This window comes from Hydra vulgaris, chromosome 01 (genome assembly GCF_038396675.1).
Source record: "Hydra vulgaris chromosome 01, alternate assembly HydraT2T_AEP".
NCBI lineage: Eukaryota > Metazoa > Cnidaria > Hydrozoa > Anthoathecata > Hydridae > Hydra > Hydra vulgaris.
Window position 1 is genome coordinate 55,232,310 of NC_088920.1, and position 15,547 is coordinate 55,247,856.

General features: G+C 30.2%; 1 protein-coding gene and 1 non-coding gene across 2 annotated transcripts in view; one reads left to right on the forward strand and one right to left on the reverse strand.

The window, feature by feature from the left end:
• The first annotated feature begins 4,061 nt into the window (after positions 1–4,061).
• On the forward strand, positions 4,062–4,154 carry trnai-uau (transfer RNA isoleucine (anticodon UAU)). The gene is given in 2 exon segments: positions 4,062–4,099; positions 4,119–4,154. It is a non-coding gene; the product is annotated as a tRNA-Ile (tRNA).
• Positions 4,155–11,041: 6,887 nt separating this feature from the next.
• LOC100214039 (tubulin--tyrosine ligase-like protein 12) overlaps positions 11,042–15,547 on the reverse strand; it is a 41,659-nt gene continuing 37,153 nt past the window's right edge. Inside the window, exon 16 of the mRNA XM_065788695.1 lies at positions 11,042–11,293. Coding sequence (XP_065644767.1) covers positions 11,148–11,293 — 146 coding nt within the window. The 3' untranslated portion in view covers positions 11,042–11,147. The remainder of the gene's footprint in view (positions 11,294–15,547) is intronic.

The window sequence follows — 15,547 nt, forward strand, 5'->3', positions numbered from 1 at the left end:
ACCATTGAGTAATGCTCAAAAAAACTAAAAAATTTTTTTTTAAATTACCACATGTGTACAACGCATTGTTGAAATTACTGAAAGTTTAACTCTAAAAGGTCCTTCTAGTACCATGACTAAGTTTGAAGCTGAAGGTCTTCTAAAGAGCATTTTTTCATTTAAGTCTATTGTAGCAGTTGTTACATGGCATAAAATACTATTTCAGATCAATTTAACAAGTAAATTGCTGCAAGAAAAATATTTTATTCTTGAGATAACAGTAAATAAGCTCAAAAACGGAAAAAAATAAAAAGAAGTATTTAAACAATATGAGGAGTGACATTTTTTGTTGTTGTTGTTGTTGTTTGTTATTTTAGGTGCCACAAGAAGACCTAACGGTCTTGTCACAGAGCACCGCGGAAGTGCATTTAACCAGGAAGTTTACGCCTCCTTCCTTACCGTGAAGCAAAAATATGTCCAAAGCTCGTTTCGAACCTGGATCTTCTGCTTATAAAGCAAGCGCTCTAACCACTGCGACACGGCTGCACAATTTAACGTGCGCCGCGGCCGGAGATTCAATTTTTTCAATGTCACTCCTCAAGTTGATGTTTGAGAGATTGTTGAAGTATTGAGACAATTTTCCAACCGGAGATAGAGAGGAAAAAGAAATTCTTCACTTATGAGTCAGAAGATAAACCCCTTGGTTATCCCATAAAGTTCTTTCTTTATGAGATTAATTTCTTTTTTTTGCAATATTAGATTCTGCAATTGGTTCCGTAAAAAAGAGATTCGCGCAATTGAAGGACATTACAAAAATTATTTGGTTTTCTTTATAATATAAGCAGCACCAGATTTTGGGGTGGTTGCGCGGCGTACGAGGGTGGCAAGTAAATTGGGTCGTAATTTTTGTTATTTCACAAGTAGTAATTTTGTAACTTTAAACTTTTTTTAAATGTATGTAAAAAAAACGTTCCTTTTTCATGATGCAAGCAAATTAAACATTTCCTTGAGATATATTACTTTTGAATATATTATTATTTTAATTTGTTATTATTTTCTATTTAATTTACAAGCAAATTTATAAAAATTGTTAAATGCGGTTTAAAAAATTTCGTACGAGGGCGGCAATAAGGCTAAGACCGGCATGAATACAAGTGACCTCAAGATGAAAAGTTTAAAAAAAACGTATTATTTGTTATATTAATTTGGAAAAAGTACTTACACAACACATTGACTATTGACTTTACCAATATCGGGGGTATCCTATAAATAGGGAAACGGAGTCCATTAATTTGACTGGAATAGCCCAGTGAAAAAGCTTCAAAAACCTAAATGTTGCTACTTAAATTAGTGACGATCAAATATAACATTACTTAACTAGTATTGCAATTTGTATTAGTAATGCAATTGTAACACTAAACAAGGAAAAGTGTTTAAAAAAAATTTCACAATTAGAAAGAGCGGCATTTTTAATTTTCGTTTAGGGCGCCAAAATACCTAACAACGACCGTGATAATTACCTTTATCGTCGCTTATCTAACAATACCGCTCAAGTCATTTTTACCGAATTAACAGTAGAGTAAAAAAACTACTTCATTCACTTCAAGAGTTTATAAATCATTTTTAGTTGCGTGAATTTTGTTAAACTTGACATATTGTTACGCGCAGGAAAAGTAGCTTTATCAAAGCACATTCAAAAGTTAAAACTGTCAATTTTCAATCTTTGCCATAGTTTCTATTTTGTTTTCAAGTTTTCCATCCATTGTGGCATTCACATTTTGACAAATTGACTTAAGATGTTTATTTTTTTACATACTTCATCCTCTTGATTTGCCGCGGAATATCCATAACCTATACAATTGTAACATAACTTTTGCTTTATAAACATAACGTTTTAACTAAAGTTAACTAATTGAATAAATTAGAGTTTAATTGACAGACCGTTAAAAATAGACATTGTCATATGTACTGGCAACTGGTCATTAGGGATTGACATAGCAAAATATACACGCATTGAATGACGGTAAAAGTTAGGGCAGGATTTAGTCATGATTATTGGTGTTCAATAGGGGTGCGTCGTATATAAGCCTGCCCTAATATCTTTTCCATAAGTGTTTTGCAATATACTTTTTGGTTTCTTGTATTCATCTCATGAGTGTGGTTAACCAAGTATGTCGTCTCTTGGTTTTCCTTCAAAGAGTTCCAGTAAGTAGTTAAATTTGATGATGCTTGATATGTTTTAGTTGTCAACCTTCACCGTGAAATTCACGGTGAAGGTTGTCTTTTCCGTGAATTAATACCCTGTAGAAATCCACATGGTATTTCTAAAACATTGGAAGACGAAAATAAATTAATGCTAATAAATTGTTTACGATTTTTTAAGTATTTTTTTAATAATGTTATTTTTTTTTAACTATACTAATTATCATAGAGTTATATTATTTACAGAGAAATGATTAAATATTCGGTTGAGTAAAATTCTTTCTAAAATTTTGGAAAAAATAGAGACAACCGAAATTAGACAATAATTACTAACATTTGTAACTTTACCCAAACGGCATTTGGTCCTAAAAAAACGTCTTATAAAATATAAAATAAATAAAGATTTATAATAAGCTTTACGTTAGTTGTTGCATCGCGTAGTAAATTTTTTACCTACTATGATGATAATAAACAAAAGGAATTTTATCGAACCAAGTATTTATCAAACTACAAAACTACAAAATTATTTCAAATCTGTTTAATTAACATTTGAAGGGTTTAGTGCTAAAAGTACTTAAGTCACAAAGTAAATGTTTTGAGAAAATCTACTTTGATCAGCCATTTTAAATCCTTGTTTTGAAGTGTTATATTTCTGATCAAACTAAATTTTCTCAAAACATTAATTTTGTGACTTAAGTACTTTTAACAATAAGCCCTTCATTTTAAAAATACTTTTCGGTACTCCAAAATAGTTAAGATGGCTTTCTATTTAAAAATTATTTTTTATTATAACCCATAGGCCGGGCCGGCGCGAGCAAGTGTCACATTGTTGTCCGATTAAAGTTTTTGCCAACTTAAAAAAAAAATCCTTGTTTTTTGAAATTTGTTGACTGACTTGTCTGAAAGGGTCAAATTTGCCGACTAAATGAACGAAAAATGCATCGATGGGGGGTCACGCACCCTCAATGTGAGAATCGATCAGCAAAATTAATTAAATGTTTCTGACAGCGGTAAAGACGTCTTAACTTATTCACTAAAATTAACTAATTCAAGACTAAATTATTTGAGATATATAAAAATATATGATATATGAAATAAATGAAGGGCAAAAAGGCTTCGCAGTTATGGTGACATGAAGAAATGCAAAATAAACTGCCCGCTATCAAACTTTATGATTTATTTTTAAATTATTATTTTTGTTAAATTATTATATTTAAATATATTACCATTTGTAAGAACAATTTCGCGCAAAATATTACTGGATTGGATCTGGATCTGAAACAAAAAAATTTTTTTAGTATTAAGTTTATGAATTTTTTTGTATTTTGTTTTTATAATATTTATTAAATATATTATAAGTATTATTTCTTTCTGGTGTTGTAATACATGTTGTAATACAGGTTCTGGCGCTAAGACCATTAGGATCTTCTATCAGATACAGTGACGGTCCCAGTGGCAGGGGGAGGGTTGTGGTACGCATCCCCCTCCCCTCCAACAGAATCTGAAAGTCCTACAATATCTTAGACTTTTTTTTTTAGGAGACGCAAATCTGATACGAATTACAAAAATTTTTCAATATAACCCCAATCACCACCAAAAATTCCTGGATCCGTCACTCATTAGATACCTTTGTATTTCATTTTCTTATTTTTTTTATCTAGACTTTGAATCTTGCATTTTTGAATCTTGAATATAAGGATTTTATATGTTGTAAAAGATTCTATTATGTAATACAAACACACACAAATTAGCAATACAATACCAAATACGCCGCAGTAAGTGTTGCGGTAAAAGCAAGATTTGTGGTACATATTGAAATTGAACTATATGAAAAACTAAAATTTATAGTATAATTTATAACAATTATTTATAGAACCCAAGCTCCGGTGGCACAGTCGGTTAGCGCGTCGTACTTATAAGTCAGTATCGACATAGAAATGCGAAGGTCGAGAGTTCGAACCTCTCCCGGAGCAAGTTTTTGTGTTTAAAGTTAAAACAAAATATTTGGAGCTAATTTTTGTTTCACATTTTACTTTGGAGGGATGTTTAATAAACTTCAATTTTATAGTTTATAATACCTTTATTTAATAATACTTTTATTTAATAAATACAAAGCAATAATCTTTATGCTTGATAAACTCAGCAAAAAAAAAAAAAAAAAATTAATTTTAGGAAAAAATAAATCTTATATTTTTCAGTTAACAATGAGTGAAGTTAAAAACTGTTCATAGCCCTTATAGAATGTCCTTCACAGTTTGCGTTCTTTATGTAAACTGTGAAGAGCATTCTCTTTATTATAGTGCTTTACAGTTCGGATTCTTTTTATGTTCTGATTAGATTCCAAAGGCATCCTAGGGCTTGTTTAAAAATTGCAAAAAATATTTTCACTACAGATTAACTTAGGAGTCCACCATGATTTTGAATGCAAAGACGGTTTTTTCTTGAATAAGAAATAGCTAAGGGCTCAGATGCAAATTTTGTAAAAACAGTGTAGATTTTGATTAGATCATAAATGTTATTCGTAAGGTTGTGATATTTCAAACTAGTATTAAGGCAATCATTATATATTTTTAAAAAATCACTGTTTTCCCATGCCTAGTTTGAGATGCTACAATCGTCTGTTATATTATGAATGTTTCTATAAGGAGATTGTCCATTAACTTTAATTTCAATTAATACTGATAAATGATCATTTTTATTTTAGGATAAAAAAAGAAATTACGAAACGATTAGAATACAAAAGAGACGTATACCTTAAGAAAGCTACGTGATCTATGTAAGATGCATTTGGTGCATAATGGTGATATGTCATATTTTTATCCTTTAGAGCAGGGTTAAATTAAACAAATGGTTATATTTTTACGGAAATTTTGTATGATCTGTTGTATTCATTTTTTTAATTCAATGTAACAGATAGGAGGTGGTTCCTTATTTGTCTTCATTAATATTATTGCTCCAACAAAAATTGGTTGTTTTCAAAAAGTTTCAGAAAGCGCAGAAAAGACACTTTATGTTTTTTTAGCAACGGCCGAATCTGTGTTTGATGATTAAATTTAATATTTTTATCCACTAAAAAAAAGTTATTTTCTTCATTTTTGGTGTTTGATGCGTGTAATTTGTTATTGGAATTTACGATTTTGGCTTTTCGTTGGCATTTATAATCATTTTGTTGTCTATTTGTGGTAAAATTGTGATCGAATGGGTTTGACCTACCACAATCGCAAATCCTTTTAAAAGTTGCGGTTTGTAAACAGCGAGTGAAAAAGGCCTTTCGTCCGTATTTTGAAATACGTTTTTTGCAACAGCTGGGTATTTTTACACAATGCAATCGTTCTTGAAGATTACGTAATGAGTTTTTTGAAATTTGGTTCATGTTTCTGATAATTAAATCTTTTGGATGAGAGCAAATTTCCTCTATATTTTAAAAATTTTTTGGTTACATATGTAATGTCACAATTTAAACAGTTAAATATCGCCTCGATTACTCGTGGTGTCTCGATTGTTCGTGGTGTCATGTTTTGTAGTTGGTCCTTTTTCAAGTCGCTTTTTGAATTAAAAACCATATTTAAAAAAATAATTATTTTATGCTTTAGTTTTTTCTATAATATAAAAAGACACCTTGCTTCTTTAAATGCCGAAAGTAATATATGTATATATATATATATATATATATATATATATATATATGTATATATATATATATATATATATATATATATATATATATATATATATATATATATATATATATATATATATATATATATATATATATGTATATATATATATATATATATATATATATATATATATATATATATATATATATATATATATATATATATATATATATATATATATATATAAATAAGCATACAAGCAAACACGAAATTAGTAATTTTGTATGCAACAAATGCAGAAAACGTCGTATTTCAATTCGTCAGTAGGACAGTGATCAAAATACCAAGGCCCGCGAATACAAGTTCAACTTACTAAAGAACATCATAACCCGCTTTGAAGGACCAAGATTATCTTCTACATAACCGAGTTATTATAGAAGAAAAAGAAATAACAAAGGTACGAGCTTTTTTTGATGTTTTGTGTTCTGTAAATTTGCCTTAATTAAACAATATGTTATACCCAGGTCCAAACCTACTATCAAAGATATTCTATAAAGATATTCTATACAGCGGCGACAAACCTACTATCAAAGATATTCTATACAGCGGCGACAAACCTACTATCAAAGATATTCTATACAGCGGCGACAAACCTACTATCAAAGATATTCTGTACAGCGGCGACAAAACAAGCAGCACAAATCGATGTTCAGTATGTAATGATATATTTTCCAGCGATCTGAGTTTTGAGATCTAAATTTTTTTAGCCTAGTAAAATATTAGTTTTAGAAGATAACATAAGTAAGAAAAGAAAATTACTTAAAGTTAAAAAAAATACGATCTTATAAATGATTTATTTAGGTATACAATTTATAAATGATTTATTTAGGTATATAACTTATATATGGTTTATTTAGGTACATAATTTATAAATAATTTATTTAAGTATAAAATTAGCAATTTAAATAGAACACCGTGTAAAATATTATTATTTTGTCCTTTAAATACAAAATCGTGGAAGTTCTTTGTATCAATAGTTAAGAAACTGAGGTAAATTAATATTTAGTAGGTCATCCTTTTTAGGCTTGACAACAACAGCCTATTAACAAGATCAATTTTTGGCATCAGGTTTAATGTCGTTATTTCAATCCAAAGTCGGTCTAAAACTGTTTTGGTCAACCAATTTATGTTTCTGTCAACATCCTCTCACAAATTTTTATCGGATTTAGGTTTGGTGACTAAGCGGGCCATTCCAAAACATCAATCTTATTAGCATTAAATCACAAATCTTTAACACTTTTGGCAGTGTGCTTGAGGGCGTTGTCTTGTTGGAACTTCCAAACCAAAGAGAGGTTTTCCTCGGTATGGCATATGGCAGCATGACAATTTCTACTATTTCTTAGTACATATGTTGGTCCATCCCACCTTGAATTCCATGCAACAGGCCCACGCCACACTTTAAAAGACTGCCCCAAAAACTCACATTAGTAATCACTTTTACTTGATTATAAAATTGTTTTTATTTAAAGTGAAAAAATGTTTAAATTAATTTGAAGAATTAAAAAAGAACAGTTAAAAAACACTAAAATCGTTGTTTATTATTTCGTTCAAATTTAATATTAAAACCTAAAAGAAAAATAGGACTGCCCATTTTAAACTTTTTAAAAGTTCAAAGTTTCGAACTTTTTTGGAAAAAATTTCAAACTTTTTAATTTACGAAATAATGCGAAATAAAGAGTACAAATTGAGTAGAATATATTTAATCGAAAATTTTGTCACCTAACATTTTAGTAAAAAAAAAAAACTTTTAAAAAAAGAGTACTTAGTATCAATCAATAGAGTGATACTATGTACTTTAATAAAGTGAATACTAAATAGAGTGAAACTATGCACAATTTTTTCTCAAATAAAAAGATTTTTTTTTCTAGCAAAAATTATGATAGAAAAAAATTTTCGATAAATATTTTTCTACTTTATTTCTACTCTTAATTGAGCATTTTTTTGTAAATTAAAAACTTATTTTTTATTTTAAAAATTTACTTTGAAACATTAGACCTAATATTTTATAGTAATTTTTAAAAATAATCAAGTACTTTAAGTAAGTAAATAAGTACTTATTACTTCATTTTTAATTTATTTGAATATTAATGATAGAAAGTTGAAGTACAAAAAACAACAACTGCAATGATTCCCTGCAAACAGAGAAGATTCTACGAATAAAATGAGGGGAGGGAGGGGGTTAATCCTTTAAAAGTACCGACTGGTGCCTTAAAAAAGAAGTCATCAAACTAAAATTTACCCGACTGAATTGTGTCAAATACCCAACTAAATTCGTAAAAAAAAGCGACCAAAACTTAAAATTTTACTACGCAGCAAAATTCCAACGTTAAAATTTTACTGCGCAGTAAAAATTCAACGTTGGAATTTTACTACTATCGTTATTATTTTACTTACTTTTTTAATATCCAGTTTTTGGCGTTTTTAAGATGTACAAAAATATTTACTTTCATGATATCAGGAAATATTTGAAAGACAAAAAGTTTCCAGAAGATGTAAACAAGAGAGGAAAAAAGGCAAACTTTAAAAGGCAATGTAAAAAACTTTGCAATTATAGACAACAATTTGATGTATTGCAAAAAAAAAAATATTTGCATGGTGAGAAAAACTTTTTAACTAAATCATAATTTCAAAAAAAAATTTATTATTTAAAACATTATTTTGGTTCTAATTTTTGTTTTTATATAAATGTCTAAAAACAAACTTTTGTTTCTCGTAGGTGATAGTGGTAATAGATCGAGAAGAGTAACTAAACATAGTTAAAGAAGTTTATGAGGGTCTAGGAACTTCAGAGAAAGCTAATGTATTAGCCAGTCACCTTGGCATTAATGCTGTTAGAAAGCAAATATCTTCAAGATTTTTTGGCATTTAATAGTGGGGATATCACAGAGCATATAAATCAATGTGAGCGATGTCAGAAAACATCGCTCACATTGATTTATATGCTTCGAAAAAATTGGTGTGGATTTAATTCAATTACCTGAATAGAATGGATTCAAATTTGTGATTGTTCTTATTGATTTTTTTTCTAAATGGACTAAAGCTGAACCTCTAAGCAAAAAAACAACAGTACCAGTAGCATCCTTTCTCTATAAGGTTATATGCAGACATGATTGTTTTAAAATACAAATCAATGACCAAGGTCGGAAGTTTGTAAACTCTATATCCATTGTATTACATGACATGACAGGTACTCAGCAGCATGTAATCTCGGCTTACCATCCACAAGACAATGGCCTTGTAGAGAGACAGAACCAAACAATTAAGAAAGGAATCATTATGGTCTTAAATAAAAATGTTTAAAATTGGGTGTCAGTTTTAGATGGAATCCTTTTTGCTCTACGTGTTAAAGTGCATGATTCAATGGGGTACTCATCCTGTATATGATAAAGAGGTTTTACAAAAAGCTTTAGAAATGAAAAAAGAAATTGAAGAAAAAGCCATGAACAGTATTGTTTGTTCACAAAAGAAACAAAAATTGACAATGACAGAAAGCATGCAACAGCAACAAAGTATTGTGTTGGTCAGAAAGTACTTTTAAAAAATATTAAAAGAGATGATAGGAAAGGTGCAAAAATGACTTTCTCGTGGCTGGGTCCATATGAGATTCTTGATATTTTATCAAATTCTACATGCTTATTAAGTAACAGTAAAGGGAATAACACATTGCAAAAAAAAAAATACTCTCTACATCATCTTAAACCATTTATTGAAGAGGAAAGTAATTCAAAAATGTTTGAATTATCTTCAGAATGTGGTGATAAAGATGAATTTCAACGCCACCTCAACCTAATGAAATATCTAAAGATATTTGCCAAAAATTTGCTGAAAGACTTTCTCTCAAAATACTTGTTATGCCAAATCTTACTAAAAAATGGATGCATGCAAAGCTGATGGATATTGTTTTTTTCGAGCAATTTTGTTTTTGCTGTCAGGTTCTGAATGTCAACATGTATGTGTTCACGATGTAGTTGAGAAACATATGACAACAGAATCTTGCTCCAGTCTCTCATCAGGATACTTAAGTAGTGACGTGGACAGTTATCTCACCGATAACTGGTATGACCGCAGATGGTATATGGGCTACAGATGTAAAGATTCTTGGTACTGCAAATCTTATCGAATTTGATATAGCGGTGTGATCATTCACAGGACAAAAACTAACATGGCTAAAATATCCAGCTTCTACTAAACTTGACCAACTAACATCTCATACTATTCTTTTAGAAAATAAAGACAATAACCATTTTAATGTTGTTTTGTCACTAAAAACTTTAAAGCAAGAAAAATTTGTACTGAAATAAAATGTTGCTGATTCCACTTGTTTTTCATGTTATTTTAGAAGTATTAACAGTCCTATTGGAAGTATATCTGAACCCATCCGCCAGATATATACGTCAATAATTTACGGCTTTCAGTTATTGGTAAACTTATTTGATATATGTTTTTAAATGTAAAATCTTTTAATGCTAAGAATATAGGAAAATGCATAACTTTACATAAAAAAGTGAATCAGAATCAAGCCTGGAAAGTAAACTATCATTAAATGTATGCATTAAATAATAAAAGTTTCATAGGAAGATGAATTGAAGTACCCTTAATTATATAAAACATGTATATTTTTACACACCCCTCCCACAAACTTTAACATTTCTTCTTTACTTGATGACAGTAAAAAAAACAAGCGCTGTAAATTTTTAACGGAGTAAAATATTAACATGACACCGGGCTTCAGGTATCCCTATTCTTTTTTCAACACAATCAGAAATAATACATAGTATAAAATGTTTAAATTTTTTCTTGTGATTTTTTTCATGATAAGGATTGCACACATGTCCACATAAAAACTCTTTGAATTAAATTATTTATTTTATATATTTTCTAATAGGATCAATTTAATAAAAAAAATTGATTTCCAGATTAAAAAAACAACTATATATAACCAATTTGTAATTTTCGCGTGCATAACTTGATCACGTGTTTAGTTTCAATTTGAATATATTTTTTTGTCATCACCTGTTAATGGTATAAAAAATAAATAAAAGCCTTTTCTTCAAGTAGAAACTTTAAAATTTTATAGAGTAAATTTAGATAAAAATTCATGAAAAGTAAATAAAAAATAAAGTCGCTACAGTAAATGTTTAAAGTAATTAGACTTCTTTCCTTAACTTAAAAAGCAGATATGGATGACTTTTTTTTATTATTAATAAATTAAATACAACAGTTTTGGAATATAAAAAGTGTAACTTATAATGCAGGGTAATCTAAGTCACTCAGATTTTTACATTTTTAAATCAAAACCATAGCTTCAGGGATTTCGTCCAGAAACAGCACTTGATAAGTTTCATTCATAATATTCGGTACAACACGACAAGCCCGCCAATTGTCTGGAGCAAAATTCGCTTCCATTAATATAGGCTGAACTGAAGTGTGTTCTGCAAAAAAACAAACAAAAAACAATAAATAAACAAAAAAATGATTTGATGGCTTAAGTAGATAAAAAAAAAGCGATGATCTTAAACAGAAATTAGGAACAGTGACTGAAAGGGTGTATTAGGCAAGATTAGGATGGTTTGGAGATTTAGAGTGTAAAGACGCATATGACTGTGTATCAGGATGTAAAAAGATTTCAGCAGTTTCAACAGAAACAGGAAGAGTAGAAGAATTTTTAAAGAGAGTGTGTTACAGATGACACGAAAAAGCTTCAGTTAAAGAAAGATGTTAAAAATCTTTTATATTGGAGAAACGCATGTTTAAACGCAGGTTAACATCATTTTTAAACTATTTTTCTTTAAAGTTTAAGGTTTCGTCTATGTAAAGTGTAATTATATTTAATGATTGCTTTAAAGCTAACGATTGATTTATGTTACTTGTAAATAATTGCGTATGCATATAGACGTATTTGTATATAGTATAAAGAATTGTAAATATCAAGAGAATTAGTTTGTATATAAATTGTATTAAGATAGAGAAGGCGTTTAACGCTCAACTTAAAAAAGTTCTTTTTGATGTGATACATATTCGGCTAAAATGTCGACTAAAGTTGATTTAAAGTTAATTCCGGAGTGAAAACGATCAACAATCAGTTGCAGAATGGCTGGAAAAAGGTTAAACTGGTATGCAAACTAATTGGTGTAACGGATCTGGCGAGTGTTGTTCCCCTCCGTCTCACGAATGGTGCATTTGCAGTATATCAACATTTAGCAGAAACTGATAAAGAAGATTTTGACCGGATAAAAGAGGCGTTGCTAAAAGCATTTGTCATTGATGCATTTACGGCTTACGAACAACTCGTTACAAGAAAGTTAAAGCAGAGAGGTAGTTGATGTTTATTTTGCGGAACTGCGAAGATTATCTACGCTGATTGGTAGGCTACCAAATAGAGCAATTGCATGTGCCTTTGTTTCTGGGCTCCCTGAGGAAGTTCGACGAATGCTAAGATCAAGTTCTCGTATGGATGATCTTACTACTATACAAATACTTGTGCGAGCAAGAGCACTTTATGATTGAAGAACGGAATGATGGAACAAATGAAAATTTTGCTGCTGCAACAAAACGACGTGCTGAACCAAGGTCGCTTGAAGATCAAACGCAACCAATTTGCTATGAATGTAAACTCCCCAATCGTTTTGCAAGAGATTGTCATCTACGAAAAAGTATTAATCGAAACAAATCGGGTCGAAGACGGGAGCCAAGCAATGTTTTGTGTTACTCGTGTCAAGAGAAAGGACACATATCAAGAATGTGTCTAAAAAACGTGCCAAGAAGAAGATGTTTGCGCCAGTTCTCTCCTTAAGCAATCAATAATGGCGTTACCTACAATACGTTTGGACGTTAACGGCGTTTTTTGGGATGTGTTGATCGACTCAGGATGTACCTGCTGCATCATTTATAAAAAAAAGTGCGCCAACAATTACGAAGAAAGTAGTTAGCGTGGTAACTGTAAATGGACAACAACAACAGTGCGAAGGCGTTAGCCGAACTCGAATTGTCACACCAAATGGAAATGAAGTTTTTGCGGAAGCACTTGTAGTACTTCAAACCACTTGGTTATTGTTTTTTGATTGGTATGGATGGGATAGTGGCTTTTGGTGGAGTATCAATATCTGCAACTTGTGATGTTTGTTTTATGGGAAGAAACGAATCATGTTTACTTGGACTAAGAAGTGATATTCCAAAAGATGTCAGTAATTTGAATATAATAGCTCGAGATTTCACAGCTTCGTTTGAGAAAGAAAATCGAGAACGGATAATTGCGTGGAAATGGAATAATAATTCTCAACCTGAAACTCTAGCGAATAAGATTGCTGAACACACTATCCCTGTTGGCATAAAACACGATTACAAAAAAGAAATTGAAGGGTGGATAGTGAAAAAATAGCTGCAAAAGTACGATTTGAAGAAACACGGTCCAATAAAGGGTTTGGTTCCTCTTATAGCAGTGGTGCAGCGAAAGAAAGGAAAAGTGTGACCAGTATTAGACTTCAGGGAGCTGAGCACATTTATTGAAGCATTCATTGCGAACACAGATACGCGTGCTGATAAACTTCAAGACTGAAGATAGTTTGGAGAAAATGCTTCAATAATTGATTTATCTTCAGCTTACATGCAACTAAAAATCGATGAGAAACTCTGGGCTTACCAAACTGTTGTGTTCCGTGGACAAAGATTTTGTTTAACAAGTTTGGGATTCGGACTAACGGTGCACCAGTCATAATGAAAGCGGTATTGGACAAAGTGCTATCACAAGGCGAAACAATCTGGAAAGGAACGTCATCATACATTGATGATATGTTTAATAATGAAGTCATAACACCTGTTCGACGCATTCTTGATCATTTGGAAATCTGTGGGCTTCATTGTAAGCCAGTGGTCCGCTTATCCGATGGAGCAAGAGTTCTAGGTTTACAAGTCGAAATGGAAAACAATAAGTTGTGTTGGAGAAGAGATTATGATTTTGGTGAAATTCCGAAAACGCTAACAAGACATAACATCTTTTCTTTGTGCGGAAGAATGACAGGAAATCTTTCAGCTTGTGGTTGGTTGCGTGTAGCCTCATCGTATGTTAAAAGAACAGCAAACGCCCTGACAAAAACTTGAGACGAAAAAATAAAATGCAACTTCTGGAAAAAATGCTGAACGATATGGTTAAAAGAACACGGAATGACGATGCTGCTAAGGAAATTTGGAGTGTTTATAGTAACGAGTAAGGGTCTGCGTCTTGAAATAAAAAGTCTTGTTAAACTCATTTTAGCAAGACAAGACAAGACAATACCAAGACCATTTCAGTCTTGTCTTGAAAAGTCTTGAATGAATCAAGACCAACCTTAAAAAATAACTAGTAATTCAAGAAATAACATTTTACAATACTCTTATACATGTTGTCAACACAAAAAATATATATATATATATTTTTTGCCTAACTATACCCAACGGGCATTTGTTTTTAAAAAATACGTTTTAAATGTCTTTTAAACGTTTTTTAAATGTCTTTTAAACTTTCTGTACGTAACGTAACTTTTAAAAACAAATGCCCGCTGGGTATATATATATAAATATATATATATATATATATACAAATATCTCCAATGAGTTTTTGGAAATTACCGTATATATGAAAACGCGATTTTTACTGCAAATTTTCTAAAAATATTCGTATGCGTTTCAGTTAAGATTTGCTATACCGTGTTCACATTCAAACCCGTTGTATGTCCGTTATATATTTGTTATATATTCGAAGCTTAATGTTAAGTTCATATCTGTATACAAAATGGTCATGACTAGTTAATCTGTGTCGGGTTCTGGCGTTTGGACGGGTAAGATATAGTCAATCCCTATCAATTAGGAAAGTAAAAAAGTAGTACAGTAAAATATCTCAAACCCCCAAAGAACTAAGGAAAATGGTTCGACAAAATAAATCTTTGACTGAAGCAAAGTAAAACAACTGTTGTTGTTCGAGAAAGCAAAAGTTCAAACTAACCGGTGTAATTACTACGAGTTCAATTAAAGAAGTGTTTTGTCCAAATTTTTACTCACTCTTCTTATTTTTATGCGTATTTTAAATAGTTTTAAGTTCGCAAAAACTGACGTCACGTTTTTGAAGACATTAAGCGCAGCGATGCAAAATCAATAAATTAAGAACATAAAAATTAAGTTTAGAATTTTAAATTCAGGGTTTAAATAAGTAAATAAAACATTTAAAATAAATAACATAATAATAACATTTAAGTTAATTATCTTTTATACTATTTATTTTTGTGATTCTTATGTTTTTAAACATTAGAGTTTTAGTTCCGTGCACATTTAAGCAAGAATATATAATAATCTAAATAACTAAATAAATATATAATAACTAAGTTAAATAGACATGCTTTTTTTAATAACATTGCATCTATTTCCGTTCTGTAGCTAGCCAAATTTAAACGCAAAAATTGAATTATCTCAGTATTTTATTTCAAAGAAACAGTAAATGAAACCATGCGTCGTCCACGTGGAATTTTGTGGGAGCAAATATCAAATATATGAAGATAATGTCATCCCTGGGTAAAGTACTGATTCATCAACCATTAATCAGTGATATGGAATGTTAATCAGTTTAAGTTAAAACTAAACATTTACATACTGAAAACAGTTCTATGATTTTTTTGTGAAAAAATATAATAAATAAATATTTTGAGAAAAAAACTAAT